The sequence below is a fragment of the Acanthisitta chloris genome, unplaced genomic scaffold (genome assembly GCF_000695815.1).
Source record: "Acanthisitta chloris isolate BGI_N310 unplaced genomic scaffold, ASM69581v1 scaffold13627, whole genome shotgun sequence".
NCBI lineage: Eukaryota > Metazoa > Chordata > Aves > Passeriformes > Acanthisittidae > Acanthisitta > Acanthisitta chloris.
In genome coordinates, this window is record NW_008684404.1 from 47,860 (window position 1) to 70,573 (window position 22,714).

At 40.2% G+C, this 22,714-nt stretch overlaps 1 protein-coding gene across 1 annotated transcript in view; it reads left to right on the plus strand.

Annotated features, from left to right (window-relative positions):
- VWF (von Willebrand factor) overlaps positions 1-21,064 on the plus strand; it is a gene marked incomplete at both ends in the record, with an annotated part of 68,214 nt that extends 47,150 nt beyond the window's left edge. The window contains 8 exons of the mRNA XM_009079332.1: positions 144-300; positions 874-1,032; positions 2,028-2,163; positions 5,182-6,515; positions 7,253-7,372; positions 9,897-10,040; positions 19,627-19,770; positions 20,900-21,064. Coding sequence (XP_009077580.1) covers positions 144-300; positions 874-1,032; positions 2,028-2,163; positions 5,182-6,515; positions 7,253-7,372; positions 9,897-10,040; positions 19,627-19,770; positions 20,900-21,064 — 2,359 coding nt within the window. The remainder of the gene's footprint in view (positions 1-143; positions 301-873; positions 1,033-2,027; positions 2,164-5,181; positions 6,516-7,252; positions 7,373-9,896; positions 10,041-19,626; positions 19,771-20,899) is intronic.
- Positions 21,065-22,714: the final 1,650 nt, after the last annotated feature.

The window sequence follows — 22,714 nt, forward strand, 5'->3', positions numbered from 1 at the left end:
CTGACATCAGCAGAAAGACCTACACTGATTTATGTGGCTCTTGACAAATGGAGCAGCCAAACCATCTGAAGGTGAAGGATGTCTACAGGAAGGTGATTAAGGGAATCACTGAGTGTACTGTACTCCATATTTCTCTTTTGTAGGTGAATCCTGAGCCCTACATAGATATTTGCATGTATGACACTTGTGCTTGTGAATCTATCGGGGACTGTGCATGCTTCTGTGACACTATAGCAGCCTATGCACATGCTTGTGCACAAAAAGGTGTTGTTGTTCACTGGAGATCACCGAATCTGTGCCGTAAGTAGAGGGTAGACGAGGAAGAACTGGGCGAAAAGGTTCAGTATTTTGGCTCAGATGGATTGGTCTGATTTAGTTTTGCTCCCACTGATGTCCCCAGAAGTTCACCTAAATGGGGCTGGTCTAGCAGCTCATGCTGATGTTTCCCCTCCCTTTTCTATTTCTGGTCAGAACCACACCTGGAAAAACCATTCCATCTATTAGGAATTTGCCTGTGGTGCAAAAAAGTGTAGAGAAAGAAATGGTTTATGTAAAATATATGTGTGCATTAATTAAAGCTTACAGTTTGGGGTTGTTTTATATTTGCTATTATCAAAGCCAAATATCTCTGGCCTAGAGCAAATATTTCATTATGTGAAAGAAGGTATAAATGTTGAAGAGGTAGCCTGCCCTGGATGTAATTAAGCAATAATGTAGTTAAGGAATATATTATTATTTAAAGGTGGAAATCTTTTGTTTTCTGTATATATGTGGTCCACTTTATATGATGTTTGGTGTCATAGTTCTGAGAGATATGGTGAATATATAGTCTGGTTTGAGGTGTTTTTTGCCTCTTATTCTTTCCCTGCATAGCACAAAGCTGTGAGGACCTGAATAAACACGAATTAGATTACCAATGTGAGTGGCGATTTAATAACTGTGGACCTGCTTGTCCTGTTACTTGCCAACACCCACAGCCTTTGGAGTGCCCTCTGAAGTGTGTGGAAGGATGCCATGTACACTGTCCTGCAGGTAAGTCCATCTTTTGCTTTACTTAAACAGTTACTTACCTTTTCTTCTTCTTAACAGGCTTACTGATGTGTGTTCACCACAATTTCTTACTGCCTAGAGAGAGATGTGGTTGGGCATCTTGGTTTGAGTTTGTGAAATGGACACCATGTGTGGAGGGCATGAAGTGATGCCTAGAAGAGGAGAATGAAGCACTGCCAGCAAGAACAAGAGAGGATGGGGAATGGATTGACAGGAAAGGAGGATAGGAGGATTAGGGGTTGTGTGGCAACAGAGACTGTTGACTATGTGGTTAAAGTAGGGTATGAATTTGTGCCGGACATTGCTCTGAAGGTGAAGATTTTGTCAGCTACAGCAGGGGGTAACCTACTGCCTTGACCAGCTTACTGCCTCCAAGATGCTCCTGAAATTGCCTAGCAGACATCTTCTTGTGAGCCTGAGCTTTCAGCTTAGCTGTTCCAAACAGCTATCTCATAGGAAAGGGAAAGGAAAAAAATACTGTGAATATGGGGCAGGGAGGGGAAAGACAGAGAGAAAGGAAAAGAGTGAAAGACAAATAAGAATAAAAAGGAGAGTGAAAACTCAAATAAATAAATAAAGAGAGAGAGAGAAGACATGAGGGCAAAGAAAGACCCAAAACAGCTCTTCTGGGCACTGGTGTCTCTGATCAGAATAAGGCAGGGGATAGGGGGAGAAACAGAAAATATACATGTTTAAAAGAAAATGCCATTTTCTCCTGTTGTCTTCCATGCTTTGTTCTAAAGATATATTTGCCTTCTGTGTGGTGCTGGCTGTTGCAGGTTATACACGGGGTTAAGTACTTCCAAGATCTAAATAAAAGGCATATGAAGGAAGGAGATACCTCTCTGTGTCAAGCAGGCAGTGGCTGTAACACAAGCACAGTATTCAGAATGTTTGGGGCCACCTCAGAAGCATCATTATGTTTTTAATGCAATGATTAGTTAACATCTTTATGCTGGTGTGCTGTTTTGAAACAGGAAAAATACTTGATGAACTGTCCCTGGATTGTGTCAGTCCAGAAGACTGTCCCGTATGTACAGTTGGAGATGTCAAGATCCTGCATGGAAGGAGCATAATTTTGAACAGAGATGATCCACAGAGCTGTCAGTCTTGGTATGATGGGTTTATGCAGTGGAATAGCATGCCTGTTGTGTAGGATAAAGGACCATAGATGAAGTACATCCACATGAATAAGTTTATTGATGTAACTTTAAATATACCACTGAAGAAGCAGCTTGGAGACCATTTTATACATCAATACCCCTTCACATACAAACAAAAGCTGAAGTTTTTGAGTGACAGCAGGGATTATAGGATGTCAGCTGAGTTGAAGCAAGTGAAATTCATAAATTCCTTTAAAAAAAGGCTTTTTCCCATGTGTAGGTGGCCTTACTGGCTTCAGATCTTCCACTTCGTTTTATGCAATGTGTGATTCAACACCAATAAAGCTGTCAGGCTCTTTCCTGCTGCCAGTACGGAAAAAAATCCTGCGTATAGCACAAGATCTGGATGTGCACTCAGTCTAGAACCTGCTGAGATTATTAGCAGTTGGAATTGTGGACTAGTACTGGAAAACCAATTTCCATGAGATTTTTAACATGATATCCCGTGATCTGCATGCATGCATTTCCAAATATGATGAAATTAAAGGCAGGGTGCATGATGCTGTGCACAATGCAGGGTTAGGCTTTTCATCTGCAGTGCAGCAGAGACTGATTTTCATTCTGTATACTGCCCCATGCCATATTATGCCATGGGCTGTAGTATCTGAAAGGTTGGCATTCTCTGAATCTCTGGACCCTTAATGGATACTTTCACTAGTCAGTTACAATCCTCTGAATACTAGAGAGTTTTCCATCTTGTGAATTGGTCAGATGTAATGGAAACAGTTGTGAAACCGCAGCAGCTATTAGTCCAGATTAACACCTTAGTTCCAAGTGCTCTGAACCTCACAGAAGCTCTGAGTGGGTACAGACTTTAAATTCCTGGTCTCTTGCCAGGGCTAGCCTATGTCTGTGCTATAAACCCAGGACATAAGACTGTTAGGCTAATCAATTAAATGTATATATTTTTAGCAATATACACAAAAAGCCTTGAATTCCATCAGAAGGTCAAAAAAGAGTCTCCATAAATGAGTCTCTGTTCCCTAATTTTTGTAATCCTTAATAATAATTTATCTTAAATGTTGATACACTGGCTGCTGCTCACAGAAGATTTCACAACATTAGGAAAACTTACCTCACTAGGGAAACATCCTTTTGCATAGCTGTCACCTAATTTGGATGCCTACACCATCTGTACAAACAATAGAAAATACTGCACAAAAATGAATTTCATAGCATATATCCAAAGGAAATTGGAAACTAGAAGAGTCTTGTTCATATTAGGATTAAAATAATAAATCTTCTGGTGCTATATGTTAATGCCAAAAGTAGCTGTGCATTCTGTAATTAGGAAGACACTAAAAGCAGCTTGAAAAGAACACAACGCTTAAACTAAGAGAACTGAAATGAAGGTGCCACGTGTAAAGTGAAGTCTTTTCCTGGAAAATGGCACCATCTCCCAGCGTTGACTCATTTGGTTTGTACATCCTGGGTTATGTCTGGCAGTGAAAACAAGCATTTTTTTGGTCCTTGCTCTTTTGTAACCTTTTCCCATTCTGTTTCTTGGACTATCCAGTAAGACAAGGGGAATGTATTGACTGACTATTCCACCCCGTGAGTGACTGCAGTCATGTTCTTTGCTCTGATAAGTGAAGATGCTCAGAGAGGTGGAACACCTCTCCTATGAGGAAAGGCAGAGAGAGTTGGGGTTGTTCAGCTTGGAGATGAGAAGGCTCCAGGGAGAACTTACTGTGGCCTTTCAGTACTTAAAGCCTCGAAGAAAGTTGGGCACAAACTTTCATCAGGGCCTGTTGCGGCAGTTCAAGGGATAGTGGTTTAAAACTAAAAGGGGGTAAACTTAAATTAGATACTAGGTATAAGTCTTTTTACAACAAGGGTGGTAAAACACTGGCAACAGGATGCCCAGAGAGGTGGCAAATACCCTGTCCCTGGATACATTCAAGGCCAGGTTGGACCTGGCTCTGAGCAGTCTGATCTGTTGAAGATGTTCCTGATGATTGCTGGGGGTTTGGACTAGCTGACTTTTGAAGGTGCCTTCCAGCCCAAATGATTCTATCATTCTAGGAAGTAAAGAGAATCTTGAAACCAGGAATTAGAAGGGCAGAAGTGTTCAAGCCTTGCTAAAGATAGATTAATTATAAACAAGTTCCTAAAATGTAGGGAGTGACAGAGGTGAAAAAGCTCATGGTGGTACAAAAGGATAAATAGTGAAAAAGACAGAGATGGGGGAAGAAGGAAAACAGGAGCTGAGATGGAAAGGGAAAAATAGAAGTAGTAGAAATGTTGAGAGAAGACATAGGACTACAAAGAGATAACAGCTATAGTTGAAATAAACCATTTAATATGAGGAAAGGGACTAAAAAAGAAATCATGGTGAATAATTGGAAGTTAAGAGAGGTCAAATATGTGCCAAAGCTGTATTCAACACAAAGTGAAGTCAGGAATAAACCTCAGAACATAGAGCACTTTAGAGGCAGAAAAAAAGACAGTTAATTTCAGTTTAAAAGCCGGGTAAGCCTAGCCTCCACGCAGAGTCTGTGAGGCCATACCAGAGCTAAAATATCTTTCCTATGCTTGAATTTTACTTTGTGTTAGCTGCCTCTAGTTTGCCTGATGTTTTATTTCCTTGTGAAGCGAAGTGGATCTGCCAGTTTGGTTCACCAGTGGCTTGTAGGTAGCGCTACTGCTGATGCTCAATGAGTTTCTAGACAGTTTCCAGAGACAGATTTACACATTATTATAAGGAGAGTTTCCTCTGACAAACACATTGTAGTTCATCATATGTTTCCTGGATCTAAACAGACATGTATGAACATGTAGGATTTAGCTGCACAATACCTTGTGGGGAGTTGTGAGGAAATGGGGTGGGGGAAAAAAAATTCACATCATATTTTGGTTTCATTGTGGATTTGTGATATTTAATTGGTTTTGTATGGAGGTTCTTATATGTGGGTGATGTGTTATTATAAGCATTGCTTTTTACAGTTAAATTTCATGATTTTTGTAGTCTGTGTGAAGGGAAGAACTTAACCTGCATAGCCTGTGAACCCATGGAGAACACCCTAACACTGGCAACACCTATTCCAGAAGAGGACATTGAACGACCAGCCAGTGAATACTCATGCAGCAAGATGATGGACTTGGCTTTCCTAATGGATGGCTCTGATAAACTCTCAGAGGAGGACTTCGAACACCTGAAGACTTTCATAATTGGCATGATGAGGGAACTCCACATCTCCCAAAAGAAAATCCGAGTGTCAATTCTGGTGTATAGGGCTGGTCCCACAATCTATCTTGGCCTTAAAGATGTCAAAAGACAGTCCCAGATGAGGAAAATTGTCCAAAGCATAAAATACACAGGTGATGCAGTAGCGTCTGCCTCTGAAGTTCTTAAATACTCTGTGTTTCATGTGTTTGGAAAAGCAGAAAGGACCAATGCTGCTAGAATTGCAGTGCTATTTATAGCGAGCAAGTCTTCAGGAAAACTCCGCAACATCGTCTCCGTTTTGAAGACCAAAAAAATCTCGGTAATACCTGTGGCGATTGGGCCATATGTCAGCATGGAGCAAATCAGGTTCATTGAAAGGCAGTCACCAGATAACAGAGCTTTCATACTGAGCAATGTGTTAGAGCTCATGGACAACAGAGATCTCCTCATTGATCGTCTGTGTGATCTTGGACCTGAAGAAAGTTCTCTGTTACCAGCTACATCCGGTCCAGCATTATCCAGTGTCATGTTTCCATCTTGGCAACTCACAACCCCAACACCCTATTCAGAAAAGCCTGCTCACAAAAGCCTGGATATTGCTTTTATTGTGGAAGGATCTGACAATGTAGGGGAGGAAAATTTCAATATTGTCAAGAAGTTCATTGAGAAAGTGATCACAGGGATGAATGTAGGACAGGAAGATATTCATGTTACAGTCATGCAGTATTCAGAGTCTGTCACTCTGGAGTATTCCTTTAGGGAAATGCAGTCAAAGGAAAGTATTATTGAGAAGGTGAGGAGCATACCCTACCAAGGAGGGAAGGCTACCAACACTGGGAAGGCCCTTGATTATATTTCCAAGCATACATTTATACCAGTGAATGGAGGCAGGCAAGATGTTCCTCACTTGGTGTATATGGTGTCATCCAGTCCTTCCACTGATGTTATCAAACGACCTCCCTGGGACATAAATGTTATTCCCATAGGCATAACCCCCAGTGCAGATATCCAAGAGCTCAGAAAGATCAGTCATCCTAATGAGCCTATTATCTTGCATAGTTACAACACACTTATTGAAGAAGCACCTGAATTAGTGCTGCAGTCATGCTGCTCTCACAAACGTTGGAGTCCAGGTAAGATTGAGTGTATTTTCTGTGTGATTTCCTCTTTCCTTCTGTCCTGTCTGTTCCTTTTACCTCTCACATCAATGAATTTTGAAGGGTTCCTGTGTCTTGTTTGGCATCTTGTTGTCCAAATGCCAAGGAAAGGACGATTTTATCTTCAGTGGAGGCTGAGGATGCTGCCCTTGTTCAACTGAACTGAGCACAGACCTGCTGTCATCCTTCTGTAGGCTCAGAAGTGCTTGTTTCCTTTTGTCAGTAAAATACAGCAGCTTTCAGATAGGTTGGAGGGTGACAGGAGGAAAACAGTTATTCTTCTCTGCCAATATAACAGAAATTTATACTTCCTCTTTCCTGAGTACACTTTGTTGGGTTTTTCCTTTATTATTATTTTTTGGTTTGTTTGTTTGTGGGGTATTGGTGAGTTTTGTTTCTTTGTTTTTGTTGTTTGCTGGGTTTGGGTTTTTTTTGTTGTTGTTGTTTGCTGTTGGTTTTGGTTTAGTCTCCTGGTGGTAAAATAATATTTGCAGAAAAGAAGGAATTGAAATAGACACGTATCCCACTTAATGTGAATCTCAAGGCTTCCATTAAAGGGGCATCACTTATTGTTTCAGCTGGTCATTATCCTGCTTTGTTTTCCCCAAATGCAAGTGTATCTTGCCCTTTCTGCCCCTACCAATAAATTAGCAGATGCTAGTTTTGGTTATCATATATAAAATAACCTTTTTCTCTCCCCCTCTCCCCCTCAGACTTGTGCAACAAGCCGATGGATGTCATGTTTCTTCTGGATGGAAGTTCCAATATTGGAGCATCGGAGTTTGAGGAAATGAAAAACTTTGTGCAGGCATTTATTAAAAATGCTGAGATCAGTATGTATCTGTCTTTTAACTCAAACACATAAAGATGTTTTGTATTCTTTTGCTTCTATGGGACAAAACAGCTTCTCAGTATAAGTTTTTCAATTTTTATTCTTAAATTACTCATTTCAATCCCTACAAAAATTGAAGCTCATGTTGGGGAAATCAGGCTAGTAAAGCCTTTGGTAAAGATGCTGTTCAACCAAGGTGTTGTGATTCAGGTGGATACAGGTTTGACATCCAGTTCAGTGAGTCATGTGATGAGGAATAGCTTGGACAGCAGCTTTGAGGAGCACTTCCCTTTATGCTGTACTGTACATAAGTGTGTGTGCCAAACAGGCCAAGGGGTCCCTGTCACAGGATGGAGACTTAGCTGAACTGTTACTCTGTGGCAGAAAAGCAAAAATACATTTCTGATTCAGTTATGGATTGGATTCAACATACTTGAAAATAATAGTTCAAGTTCAGTTCTGGTTCAGGTAAGAATGGATAATTTAAGAGGGATTTTGGTTCAGGTTTGTTCCAACTGCGAGGATTTGGTATTTGGATCAAACAGACATTTCTGGTGCTGACCAGCTTTTTTTTTTTGCCTAGCCTAGGGGTCTGGAACTGACTATTTATTTCCTGACCTGTGTTGAATGACGGACAGTTTTAAGGAGTTCTAAGCTCACTGAACTTGCAGAGTATGTACTGGTGGGAGGTGCATCTCTTGTTAGGTCATTCATCATCTTCCATTATCAGTGCAGCCACCCTGGCAGAATGCTGTATATCCTGCACATGCAGGGATTTTGTGGCACATGTAGTAAGATAGGACCTTGTGTGCTATTGTACCAAGTCCAACGACATGGCAGGGGCTACACAGGTTCCTGAGCTTTCCCTGTAGCATTTACCAAACCTGGATTTTCTTTTTTGTCAGAATTGTACTTTTTCAATCCAGCATTAAACCATGGAGCAACTGCTATTACTGCTGGTGTTTCCAATTGGGTGTTGACATGTTTGTATTATACCTGTGCTTCTAAAAGAGGTGATGATTACCAGCACTTGTACTAAGAGAGCTCATAGAGAAAAAGTATAGTGTTTCTTTATGTCTAGAAAAACCTAGATTTTTTTAGAGCTCATACATTGAAGACACTCTGCTTCTGAAAACTGTGCATGAATGATATAAACAAGCAAGACCAGTGAAAAAAACACAAACCATACAATGAAGAAGAGACTATTTATATTAGCCTAGCTGTTTTTCTTGCTTCAATCTAGCTATGAAATCTCCTCCCTACAGCCTTGATTTTAAAATCTGTAAGACCATGGAAAAATTATAAAGTGTAGGTAGTAGCCAATATTCAGACCAACACAGGGCTGCAACATTTGGGTAGATGAAATCACAATAGTTAACTTCATTCATAAATGTTTTGCAAAGAATTTATAAAGAATAATTGTACTCTATACATAAATATCTTTAGCATACAGTAGAAGTCCTTCTAAGGCCATGAAGAGAGGAACAGTCAATCATTATAAACAATGTATTCATAGAATCATAGAATCAACCGGGTTGGAAAAGACCTCAAAGATCATCCAGTCCAACCCTACCATAGTTACTAGACCGTGGCACTAAGTGCCACATGCAGTCTCAGCTTGAAAACCTCCAGGAATGGTGAATCCTCCACCTCCCTGGGCAGCCCATTCCAATGCCTGATTACTCTCTCTGTAAAAAATCTCTTCCTAATATCCAACCTAACCCTCCCCTGGCAGAGCTTGAGTCTGTGCCCTCTTGTCCTGCTGCTGGTTGCCTGGGAGAAGAGACCAACCCCCACCTGACTCTAACCTCCTGTCAGGGAGTTGTAGAGGGTGATAAGGTCTCCCCTGAGCCTCCTCTTCTCCAGGCTGAACACCCCCAGCTCCCTCAGCCTCTCCTCAGTTCTGCAAATCTGATATTTTAAAAATTATCTACATGAACTCTATGTTAATAATTTTATTCATACTTCTTAGATAATGTATAATCAGAAGCAGGATGTCAGAGAAGAGCAGAACTTGGTATTTCTCTTCATTCCCCTTTACAGGTCAAGCTCCTTGGATACACTGTGTCCCATGCACGTCACTCCAGTGATGTATGATAGAGGGAAATCTGCATGAAATGGAGTTATCCAGGGAGCTTGGCCCTTCTGACAAATGAGGCAAACTACTCCTTGTGCAAAAGAATGTGCGCATAAAAATTGCTTAGACAATTTTAAATGGAAAAGAAATAATATTGGAGATTGATAAAATGAAATTCTCCAATCTTTGTCAAATTGATTTGGGGTGTAATTCTGCATGCTGACTCCTGATAAAAAAGAAACTGTTTCCAGCAGTACTTGCCTATTTTTTTCACCTGGGAATCGTTCAGTTATGATCTTTTGATTGAAAATGCAGGTTTCACACTCTGATGGAAGATCGCTGTCTAGTTGTGCTTGATGTAAATCACAACCAGAATGTATCCTTTAGATTTATTTTAAGGCATTCATATGCACTGCTTAAAGTTTTTATTTTGTGCTTTCTGCTTCAGGCAATACTTCGGTTCATGTGTCAGTTCTCCAGTATGCCAGGGAAAATAATCTAGAAATTTCATGGAACATGCCTCAAGAGACCCAAAGGCTTGTAGAGGTGGTGCAATCCATTCAACAAAGGGAGCAAGGTCCTACCAGACTAGGTGAGTGATTATGTGGATGCTGATGTTTAAATCAAGAGGGGAAAATAAAACCCCAAGACGTGTTAAAGATAGCCTGGCCCCAAGCACTAGTTTTTGTCAGTACTATTGTGGTAGCATTCTGGAGTAGGACTCTAAGTTTGTTTTATTCACTCATATCTTTACTACATGTAGGTTTCTTGGTAAGGTTCAGTTTTCTCTATTAAAATAAATTCATAGGTTATTCAAATTGTAGTTTATCTTAATGTATTTTGGAAAGAAGCCTTGAAGTAATTCTCAGGATTTGTATTCATTATCTTTCAAGCAAGCAAAACATAATTAAGAAGTAAAGACTTTGATCATTAACCCTTCAGTGTTGATTAGTTGATTAGACATTTACCAGCAGGACTGCTTATGCTGAGTTGAGTAGCTGCTCTTGCCAGATGTTTGTGCTAAGCCAGTGTAACCCATCTGGCTGATGAACAGCAAAGCAGTTGTTATATTCTGTGTGGTTCAGTCCCCTCATCCAAGTTGCCATGCTGGTTCTGCAAGGACTTGGGCTGTCACAAGACTGGGGATGGTGCCAGGGAGTAGGGACTGCCTAAGGAGGCACCTTAACTGAAGGTGACTTGTGAAATGTCATCTTCTGTTCCAGACAACTGCATCCTGAAAATCACACCCACTTCAATTTTCAGGTGCTAAAACATCACATAGATTTCCCACCGGGGCTGTGGAAACTCAATGCACACACATGGATCAGTTGCAGGATTCAGCAAAAAATGATTCTCCTACAGCGTCTCTGATCTTTCAGCAGATACCCTGAGAATTTTGTTCTGGATTGGAACCACATTTGCTCTGGCAGCCTCCTAGCATTAGGGTCCTATAAGAGTTGAGGAACAGACACATTTTTAGGGTCTTTGGCCTACCTCGGACTCTAAAGAGTTATTGGTACAGAAAAGTGAGAAATAAAAACTGACTTCCATAGTTCGCAGGAGGATTAGCTATGATTGCTTTCTCAGCCTGGAGAAATAAAAATACCAGATGGCTGATGAGACTTCTATAGGCTCGTTGTGGGATAAATTGTTGCATACAAATAGATAAGTTTCATGAAGCCTTCCATGTAATGTGTATAGAAAGCCACACGGAACTGCAGGATAAACAGAACAAACATGGCCTTTGGGAAATGAAATGGGAGAGGCAGCCACATGACATCCTCGTTAGTGATTTGTTTATGTCTCATTGGAAAATGCTTAGAGACCATGATGAGGGATGTGGTATAATGAACCAAAATGGAATAGAGCAGAAGTAGTTCCTCCCAAATGAAGTAATGAAAATAAGTCACTGCGGTCCTGTCCTGCACCTTGTAATGTGTGTGAATTCGGCTGGCTGTGGAGGAGACACCGTCCCTGGGAAAAGCATGGTCGTTCAGGTCTTTGTGTCTGAGCTCAGGCCTCTGGAAATGCAGGGGCTGCTTGAGAAGTGTAAATGGCTCAGTCTGGATGTTGCAGTACCTTAGGTAGCTTTGGAAATCTCTTCTAGTCTATGCTTGATCAGGATTTACCCATCAGAAATATCATTACTATCAGACCAGTGCTATTTCTTCTCATTTGCGCTGGCTTCACTATGGTAGCAGCACAATCTGGTGCAGTCTTTATTCCATCTTTGCTGTTCCAAATCATGTTATTTTGGTCAAAAAAGCTCTGTGCAGTATGCAACTGTAGGCTCTGTTGCTATTGCTGCAAAAGTCTTACAGCAGAAAGCATTCCCTTGTGTGTTTCATTTAACCATAAGGAAACTCCAGCAGAGAGAGAGAGAGATATTTTAGTAGTAAGAAATGGTGAAAAACTACAGAGTATTTGAGGGCATAGGAAGAACAAAAAAGAGCAGCCTATACCACATAGTTTTCCCATGCTTATGCAATGGGGACATGCAATAACATCAGGCAAATTTTGGCTCAAGTAACCTATTGAGAAGCAGCTCTGGGGATATTCAGACATCATGAAATTGTGTTCAACTTCACATAAGAAACAACTGGGAAAAAATAAAAAGGAGAAAACTGACTGTAGGAAGAGCTGACTGTATAAGCCTTCATTCAGCTCAAAAAGTGATCTGTGCAAGAGAACTGAGAATCACATAAATATGCCTCTGTTCAGCATTCGTGGGTGTTTAGGAGAGTCATAGGGAGCACATTGAGCAATCCCTACAGTAAATACTGCTTAACACTTTATAAAAACATGATTTTGCTTGCTTATAGCTGTAGTAAAAGTGACTCATTTAGGCTGACGTTTTCCATGCCCACTGCCTGCCTCAGATTCAAAATCTGAAGGAAGTATGGTCTGTGTGGCTCAGCTGTATTAAAAGCATCATTAGGGTAAGAAACGTGTGTTTGGTCTGCTCCCCCTCCTAAGGAAAAAGCAAGCTTAAATATTTTTCCTGCAGCATTCCATCATTATTAGTATGTTTGATTAGCAGCATATAGCTTTGCTGTCATGATTAAGAAGGTATAAATGTCTTTCTTCCAAACCTCCTCTGTGGTTTAGGAAGCAAAGGCCCCACCATAGCCCTTTTCCTTGTTCAGGTCTCTGCCCAAGTGGTGCAGTCTGTACAGAATTTTCAAAATTTCTCCCCAAGGTCATAGTTTGGGCAGCAGCTGCCCTAATCAAAAAAGAGGTCACATCCACTGACAGACAGAGTTCTTCTTCACTCACCCCCCAGCTAATATTTCTGAACTGGTAGTGCCAATGCCTTTCTGAAAACAGCTTTGGGTGCCCACTCATCTCTTCCCTGAGCTAATTTAATTCACTGTCCTCCAGGGTTGTTTTATTTTTTTTCTGTTGGTTTGCTTGTTTTCTGTAGTTCATTTCTTACAAGGTTTGAGAGTCGAAATGTGCTCCTGGTGGAGCCAGAGATCATCAGATCTGGTAAGAGAAATGCAGGATTTGTGACCTGCAGAGGCAGGAAAGCAGAGGAGAGGTTTGGGGGCCTTGTAGCCTGCTCCATTCGGTGGTGGTGGTGGTGGTGGTGTTGGACTGACAGATTTGTGCTGCTCATGAAGAGTTCAGCCATTCTGTTAATCAACACATGTTAATGCCAGAATATCAGTGTCTGTTTAAAGAACTGATTTGTGGGATCAGTTGCAATAGTTCATTTGTTGCAAAATTAAAATAATCTCCTATTTTCAGTTCAAAATCCCAACTCAGTGTCAAGTCAAGTTCCTAAATTAAGGTATAAAGACCAGGTTATGGGGCTCCAGGCAGCCTGGTCTAGTGGAAGGTGTCCCTGCTCATGGCAGAAGGGTTGGAACTAGGTAGCATTTAAGGTCCTTTCCAACCCAAACCATTATGTGATTCTGTTCATGGGCAGTTATTCCTGATTAGACCAGTCCTTGGTTAAATAGGTGCAACCTGAAATATCCACCATCCAAATAATGTTGACTTCTGTATCACTTCAAGTTCTGAGCAACTGTTTCTTGGTTTTTTTTCCCAGGGAGCTTTCAGTACTTGTGGATGATTAAGACCTCTTGTAGTACTCTTTCTGTTTTGGTCAAGATGTTGCAGAAATGTTAGAAAAACCACTGAGGCCACTTTAAGGCACTGATTCACAAGTTCCCAGCAGGAACCTCCGTCTAGCTGGAATACCCTGTCTGTCACAACTCCACAGACCCTCATGGGGGCTTTACATTTCATTCCTCATTTCAGACAAAATTAAAGAAAATAATTGCAACAGTTGCTCTTAGGAAGTTTCTGCTTTCCCTGAGGCATCAACCAAACCATTAAATATCTGTGTGTTCCAGATTGGCTTATTCTGGGATGAATCTTATTTTTTATTTCTTGGACATATTTCAAACGTTTCTAGGGCATGTTGTGCTCTTTCAGTTCATTCCATGATGTTCATAATTGCTCCCAATTTAATATCTGTGATTCAGATTAGCATGCTTTTTTACACATTTCTCCTTCCCCATCCAAATAATTAATGAAACTATTCAATAAGGCAGAATCTAGTCCAATTCCCTGTAGACTCCCAGTAAACACCTCCAGCCCTACTCAACAGATTGTCTTTTGTCCTTAAAGCTTATTTATGTCCATTTAATCAGCTTTCAGTCCTTGCAGGAACCTCCACATGAACCATTCTGAATTATTACTTCAGAATACAAGTCCAGCTTAAATGTCCTTCAAGTGATTAAAAAAGAATTAGGAAAAAATTATTCAGCTAATTAGCCTTTATCAAATAGTTTTGTTCAAGACACCAAAAAAAGGTTCTTAGAAAGCCTTTTCTGTCTGTCAGAAGTTCAACATCAAAAGTTTCTAGTTGTAGCTGAGAGGTTTATGCAGTAATGCTATCCCTTCTCCATTGTGCCCCCCTGGCCTTGTAGGATATCTTCTGTTGGTTTTGCTCTGATGATTATTCCAAATATGGCTTTTTTTGTACTCTACAGTGTAGTCAGGAGTGTATCAGCACCTGAAGATGGGGACCAGCTGCTGTGCTGTGCTGGCACCTTTTGGAATTACTGACCTACCCTTTTTAAAGGAGCCCATATATATAATTTGAGGTTTTGTTTTCTCTTTTTATTTATTTGCATATTTTCCCTGGACTTGCCCAATGACTGACAGTCGTGCCCTGTTGACTGAGCTGAAAGGCTGCTGAGGAGTCTGTGCTTGTGCAAGCCAGGCCTTTTTGTTCAGTTATCCAGATAAATGTCTAGATGTTCAAATTTGGGAAGGGGATGTGTGTGCATGTGTGAGATTAATTGTGGCCATTATGCCTGTCAGGGTCACCATAAATATAACATATGAGGAGGCAGTAAGAGTCAGGGACAGGTGACCAGACACATTCCCCATCATGTCCACTGCCTTTGGGAACAGATATTGTGTGTGTTGTGCTGCTCTTGGTTCTGTTGTCCCCCTGTATGTAATGAAAGCTTTTGACTTTGAGACTTCCATCTTGATTTCTCATGGGTTGCATGTCTGATGCCTAAAATACCTGTGAGTATAGAAATAATTTTGTTTCCCAAGCCCATTTGTTTCCTTTTTTTCTTTTGGTAGTGCAAAATGTATGTGAGAAAGAGAAACCATTTGGAAAAATCATACTAACATAATTTACTCCTATATTCAGTATATGGGAACATGTTGGCTGCTAGTCTGGACTTAGGGTCACATGCAAACACAGATAAAATGCATAAAAATAGGCAGCCCTTAAAGCCCATAACAAACCTCCTGTTCCCTTCACTGGGGCTTGTCAATGCTGACAAATAATATTTTGGTCACTGCTGGATTCTCTTTAAAGGCAAAAAATTTGTTTTGTTGTTTATTGGAGCAGGATTTTGGGTATTTTCTATGGACATTTCAGTTTTCTCTAGAGTCCATCACTGAAGTAAGTAGCTGATGGTGTGGTCCCTAAACAGATGTAAGAGCTAGCTACTGCTCAAGGCTCCCTGTGTATTCAGCCTTCAGCGAGCTGAGGGAAAGGCCAAAATGGCTGAAAACAATGTACTTTTTGAGAAAAGTGTTTGTTCAGACACAGTGAGTTGCCTGAGGCAGCTCACAGCATCTTGCTGTGGCACTAACACAGCCAGGGATGTGTTTGTGAGATGTTGCTATGTCAGGGCAGGCTGGACTGGAGCTGACAGCAGCAGTGGTCCAGGTGTCACCTGCTGAAGGGGTATACAAGACAAAAAGTGGTCCTGTAAAGACTCAGATCTGGTAATTTTAAATCTAGTTTAATTATGTTCAAGGAGCTGCTTCCCTGTGAGGGTGTTGAGGCACTGACAGCCAGGGATGTGTTTGTGAGATGTTGCTATGTCAGGGCAGGCTGGACTGGAGCTGACAGCAGCAGTGGTCCAGGTGTCACCTGCTGAAGGGGTATACAAGACAAAAAGTGGTCCTGTAAAGACTCAGATCTGGTAATTTTAAATCTAGTTTAATTATGTTCAAGGAGCTGCTTCCCTGTGAGGGTGTTGAGGCACTGGCACAGCACAGGTAGGGTGTTGAGGCACTGGCACAGGTTACCCAGAGAAGCTGTGGCTGGTCTGTCCCTGCAAGTGTTCAAGGCCAGGTTGGATGGAGCTCTGAACAACCTGGTCTGGTGGAAGGTGTCCCTGCCCATAGCAGGAGGATTGGAATTAGCTGGTCTTTAAGGTCCCTTCCAACCAAAGCTACTACATAATTCTTTCTACATTTCTATGCTGTGAATACTCTTTCCTGTCTTAATATAGCCTTGTGCTTGGTGTTGTTTATTTCAGTGTAAACATTCTAAATTTTCTTTATTGGTATGAAAATGTCAGATTACTGTTGTGTTGCAGTTTCCTAGGAAGAAAATGTTCAAATTCATTCATTTGTTAGCAGTGAATAGTTTTTATTGTGGCCTCTGAGGGATTTAGTATTTCCCTTCGTGATGAGATGTAGAGATGAACAGCTGAGAAGTGACAGCTTCCAGCTTGGGATAGGGACTTTCTGAATCCCTCTAGCAGGACAAAAGTGTTCATTTGATCATATCTTCAGACACCTGGCTCTTTTCTCTAGAGCTGGCTTCAAAATAAGGGGAGAAATCCAAACAGTTTTTAGTACACTAAAGCAAATTTTCCATGCATTAAACTGAGTAACTGTTTTGGGAAACTTTGAAATAGTCACTGGTTCTATTATAATAGTACCTGATTTCTTTATGACAAATTATAAAAATAATGGATTTTCCAGTTTACAAACATATATGGAAAATTCTAAAAAATTTCAAAATTAATATGAGAAAGAAAAAGGGAGCTGGAGCAGCTGATGAGCAACCACACAAAAGTTGAAGGGTCATTAAAAAAAAAGACAAACACAGAAATTTCAAGTACTTTTCACAAATGAATGGAAGATCATTTATGATTCTTACTGTGCAGAAGTTTAACCTACAATATTTGAAAGTTAAAACCTGAAATACCTTTTTTTGGTAATTATTTATAGGGCAGAAGGGAAATAAGTAAATCTTCTGGCACAGTGACCATCCTGGAGCAATCTCAGGGATTTGGAATATAGTCATATTAATTTTCTGTATTTTGTTTCATTCTTAGTTATTTATAGCTAATGTGCCATTCTGCATCTAACATCTACCTCTACAGACACAAAACCATTTGTAGCAAGGATTGTGAGACAGCTGGATAGGACATGAGTTAATTTTCATGTTCAGGAATAGTAGTTTGTGAGATGGAATCACTGTCACCTGACTAATAATGATGTTTAAAAATGTTTTGTAGCAAGTAGAAAAACATTCAAAATTTTGCAGTGAATAGAAACTGAAAACTCACATTTCATATGTAAAATATAATTCAGAATTATAGTGGGAATGAAAGTCAAACTCTAGGAATGAAATGAATCTACACAGATGGAAGGACTAGATAGCATAGCAAGAAGCAGAAGAGAAATGCCCTGTGTTGTTTTTAAATACTCTTGAAAGCTTCCTGTTGATTTTGATTTAAATGAACATCTTTCTCTTTGAAAACTAGGACTTGGGAAAATGCATGACCCTCCCTAGAGAGGAGATTGATAGTGGAGGTAGTGGTAAAATAGGTGGGAGCTTATGGAGGGAGAAATTGATGTGGAGCCTGTTCCTGATGTAGGTCTGACAGGGCCTGGCAGCAGTTCCTGGTTGGTCCTAGCTCTTCTCATTAGTTGTGGGTGTATGCTGAGACATGACACATGAGCATGAAGCTAAGGGTCTGTGGAGGAAATAGTGATTATGGGGTAATGGAGAAGAAGTGGCTGGATAAGTTGGAAAGGGCATATGAGGCTGTCAGTCAGGGACTGTATGGTGTATGACACAACAGGGAAGAGTGGAGAAAGCAACAGTATTTGAGAAGGGAACATCACCTTCAAACCAGTGCTGAAGCAAAGGAAAAATTTGGGCTTTTTTTTCCAGATATCTATTCTAGACTAGATTCTTCTGAGGGGTAGATTCTTCTTGAAACTTACTAAAACTTTGCAGAATATCCAACTGCTGTTGCCATATTATCATAGAATCACAGGATGGTTTGGGTTGGAAGGGACCTCAAAGATCATCTAATTCCAACCCCCCTGCCATGGGCAAGGACACCTTCCACTAGACCAAGTTGCTCAGAGCCCCATCCAACCTGGTCTTGAACACTGCCAGGGATGGAGCAGCCACAGCTACTCTGGGCAACCTGTGCCAGTGCCTCACTACCCTCTGAGTAAAAAATTTCTTCCTTACATCAGATCTAAATCTTCTTTTAGTTTAATACCATTCTCCCTTGTCCTATCACTGCTTGTGTAAAAAGTCCCTCTCCCTCTTTTTTATAAGCCCCTTCAAGTACTGTAAGGCTGCAGTAAGGTATCCTTGAAGTCTTCTTTTCTCAGGGTGAACAACTCCATGTCTGTCATCCTTATCAATAGTCAATGTGCAGAATGAGATTCCTAGAGGTTGTCCATGCTTCAGCAACTTGGGAGAAGGATCTTTGCTTCTATGGGTGAGAAGGGGTGGGTGGCATGATGCAAGAAGACATAAAGTACAAAGCATTGAGGTGTGCTAAGGTATTCTGGGGGTGTCCTGGTGAATTATTTACGGTCTGCCTTCCCGTGTCTTACAAATGCATCTGTTATAAATTGTTCAGTGAATTCCTCAGGCAAATGTATTTCTACTCCACAGTTACCACAGATTACTCAGAGGAACTGTTCTTTCAAGTGTTTATTATTCACCAGTCACTGTTTGCCCTGAATGTCACATCAGTCACCCAGTATCATTTCTGCTTCCTGACCTGATAACTTCCAAGCCCAAAGGAGCTTTTAAAAAAGCTGCATATCATGATTCCCAGTATAAATATTTGTGCAAATACATGTCTAAATGCAAGTACTAACAAAGTGCTCTCTTGCTGAGGTCATGATTTTCAACAAAAATTTTCCTGAGTGTTCACAGATGTTAAATGGAAGGGCAGCAGCTTCCCATTTAAGCCAGTTTGTGATTTGGTAACTAAGGTAGAATTTCTTTGCATGTTTTCTGTGGTTTGGTGTTTTGTTTTGTGTTTCTTTTTAGCATGGATCACCCAGTTATATTATGGGTTACTCTGAGTTTAGATTTCAAAGAGGTTGCTGGTGGTGGGGAGGCAAGATACGCTTTTCACACCCATAGAAAAGGTTGTCCAAATTAGGGAAGCACTCGATCTTTGCTGGGAGTGAGAGCAACTTGTGTGTACAGCTCAGGATGACGTGGTGATGTGTGTCAGATCGCCACTGGATGTCACTCTTGTTCGGCAATAGGGAAATAACATATTCTTTACAATATGTTGTTTCCTTTGCTAGTTACCTCTTCCAGAAGTATTGCCATTGTATTACACTAAAGTCAGGAGTGCAACTTTATTTGTGTAGCTAAGGAAAGGTAGTAAAGTTTCCATTACTTCAGAGACTGGGGAGCTAAGGATAGTCCTCCTGTGTTGGGATGTGTTAATAGGACTAGTAGGTCCTAAATAGCCGAGATGATTCATGTAGCAGCGAAGAAGCAGAAAATAAGAGTCCTTCAAGAATTTTTCAGTGCCTGCTAATATACATACAAATGAGTAAAAGTTAGTTTTATAGTCTCCTATGAGTTTGCTATGATAACTGTTTTGAATCTCTTCCTTTCTTCTTAGGAAATGCCATTGAGTTTGTGGTCCAGAATGCAATGGCAGAATCCCATGGAGGACGACCCAACGCATCAAAAGTTGTGATAGTCATTGTGTCGGGGAGATCAGAAGACACTGTGGAGGCTGCTGCACTTTCTGCAAGAATGAACAGTAAATCTCATTCTGCTGTCACTATTTTTAAGTACAATTGTTGCTTTTTAAGCAGTGAACTAGAATAAAAGCTGAAAAATTCAGACATTGGAATGTTCATGTTAGGTCTGGACTTAATGTGCATAATGTTCTGGTAAGAACAGACCTGAAGAAAATATGCCTGATGAAGATGCCTTGGAGTTTCCTATAAATTCAGGACCAATCTGCAATTTAGGCTGAACAGCTTCCACAGGCTTCACAAATTAGTGGCATTTCATTTTCCAAGGTCCTGTGGATAGACAGGAATGACAGAAATGTGATCAAATATAATAAATCCAATAGTGTTGCAGTACAGTGAATCTTGAAAGTTTCACTCTAATAGTAATGATAAAAAATAAATAGAGGATTTGATCAGATTCTGCACTGACCTCTACAGGAATATAATGTTTGCTATCAATGTGTGCTGCATGATGATTTTTCAAGTTCTCTGGCTGTGGTTTCCATACCTCAGCTTCCTCAGGTGTTCAGCTGAGGAAGTTTGACTTCATTTATAGGTTGCTTTGGGAGTTATTGCATAAGGCATGGCCTAAATTACAACTATCAACTGTTATTTTTTTTAATTAAATGGTTTGAAAATAATCCAATTGCCATGACTGAAGAAAGAAAACAATATATTGAGATTTTTTACATTCCCCAAAAAAGTGAAGATGTCATTAAGTCTGCAGCTGTGTTTTGTTGACCATCCATGATCTTATTATGCTTGGAAATAATAGAGATCATCTTAGCTAACACTGTGATTAGAGCATCACCATTTCAGCCCTTAGCTGCCTTTAGCCTGTGTGCAGGGAATGATGAAAGTCATACTTGAAAATTAACCATTGGAGGAAAACTTTTCCCCATTCCTTTTTTTTTTTTTTTTTTGAAGACGCAAATGAAAAAAAAGTGAGAGAATCATTTAGGATGGAAAAGAAAATCCTCGAGTCCAACTGCCAACCCAGCACTGCCAAGTCCACCATTAAACCATGTCCCCAAATGCCACATCTACACACCTTTTAAATACTTCCAGGGAGGATGACTCCACCACTTCAGGAGCAAAGATCTCCTTCTCCTGTGTGTTGCCTATTTAAAACCTTTGCTTCCCTTTTCCTAGGGGTATCCCTGTTTCCAATTGGTGTTGGGACCAGCTATGATGAGGAGCAACTAAGGACTTTGGCTGGGCCATCTGCTGCTAACAGAATCATGAAGCTTCAGAATTTTGAGGATTTATCCACCATGATCACATTGAACAGTGAATTTATCAAAAAAGTGTGCATGGGTAAGTCCAATAGTTGTGGCCTCATGGCTATAGCAAAACACAAAAATTGAAATGCCATAACCAGAATGACTTTTCTTGATTTTAGAAGTCAACCCAAGGGTCATTTGTTAGTGTTTGGCTGACAAAAATCATCACAAATACTAACCTGGACCACCACTTAGCACACCAGCACTTAGGTGTGAAACAAAACCTGAGCCCTTTCAGCATATAACCAACTTCTATTCCAACCAACCAACCTTCAGCAAAGTGTTTTGAACTGCTTAGGTCTGCACTTTCAAGCTCTCATCTTCTTAATAATCAGGGCTGATCATTAGCTGAAGGACACCAGGAAAGCTCAAGCAGTCATGAATCAATGGGGCATGCTTCAGAAATAGTAGTTGTGAGTGAAGATTTCAAATTGCATATTTTTCTGCACAGGCATAAGCATTGTTATGTGTATATCTAAAAAAAAATGCAGCCAAAGTGTAAAGAAAAAAAAGTTAACTTTTTCAGGAAAGCAAATACTAGCTAAAAAATGTGTAAAATATTTTAAACACACATTCATTCAATTGCAGATAGCAATGCCCCCATCTAAGGAACCTTGCTTCAACTTTGGCCAGTGATTTACTTCTTTTGCCTCCTTGGTCTGTTTGTATATATTTATTACTCATACAACTCATTGTTTTTATTTCTATTACAATAACATCTACAAGTTCTCTCCACAAACTACTGTCTCATTGTGTTAGTCATTGCACAGGTTTTTGCCAGCATTACGAGGGCTTAGTTACATCTCCATTATAATAAGTGGACTTTTTTGCAGAGCCAAGTACCACTGAGAATGAGGAAGTTGCAGAGTGTTCACAGTCCAGCTTAGAGATATCCGATCAGTCTCCACTGGGATCACTTCTGGCATTTTAAAATCTCTCCAGAGCATCAAACAGCTGCCATTTTTGAGATTTAAACAGCTGCCATTTTCTTTAGTTTCTTTTAAAATAAGCTTTTAAAAATGCATTTCCTCTCTTCACACTGTAAAATATGTGATTTTTCTTGCTGTAAATTACATTGATCCAAGATATAGGATGGGGAGAAGGAATTTGGAACCAGTAACTCTTTTCTTATTGCAATCTGTGCAATAAGTATAACCTATCAGTAACCTATCAGGACTAGAGGTGAAAGCTTTGCATTTTTATGAAAGCTTTTCCAAGAGCTCAAAAATACTTGAATGATAGGTATCTTATCTTCAACACCTAAATCTGAAAAATTTAGCTCTCCCTTTTGCTGATGGCAAAGCCTTTGCTATAGGGTGGAAAACTAACATTGTTTCTGGTGGGGATTTGATTTTTGTTTGGATTTGTTTTGTTTGTTTTGTCTTATATATGTTTCTTACAATCTGTAAAGTATAATATTCCCCTCCAGACTCATACAGTTGGATTTCTTGTACTGAGGGAATCTTGCCTTATGTATGGACATGTCCCAAAAATAATACTATTAAAAAGGTTTAAAAGATTTCCTAAATGCTTTCAAAATACATTACTTGTCCTGGAAGAGACAGAGTATGTAGCATATATATGATAGCCTAGTCTAGTATTCTAGAAAGAGTTTGCTAGCCAGTGTTTTCATTTCCTAGATACATGAGTATCACATTGTCATGCCATAGTGCATATATATAAA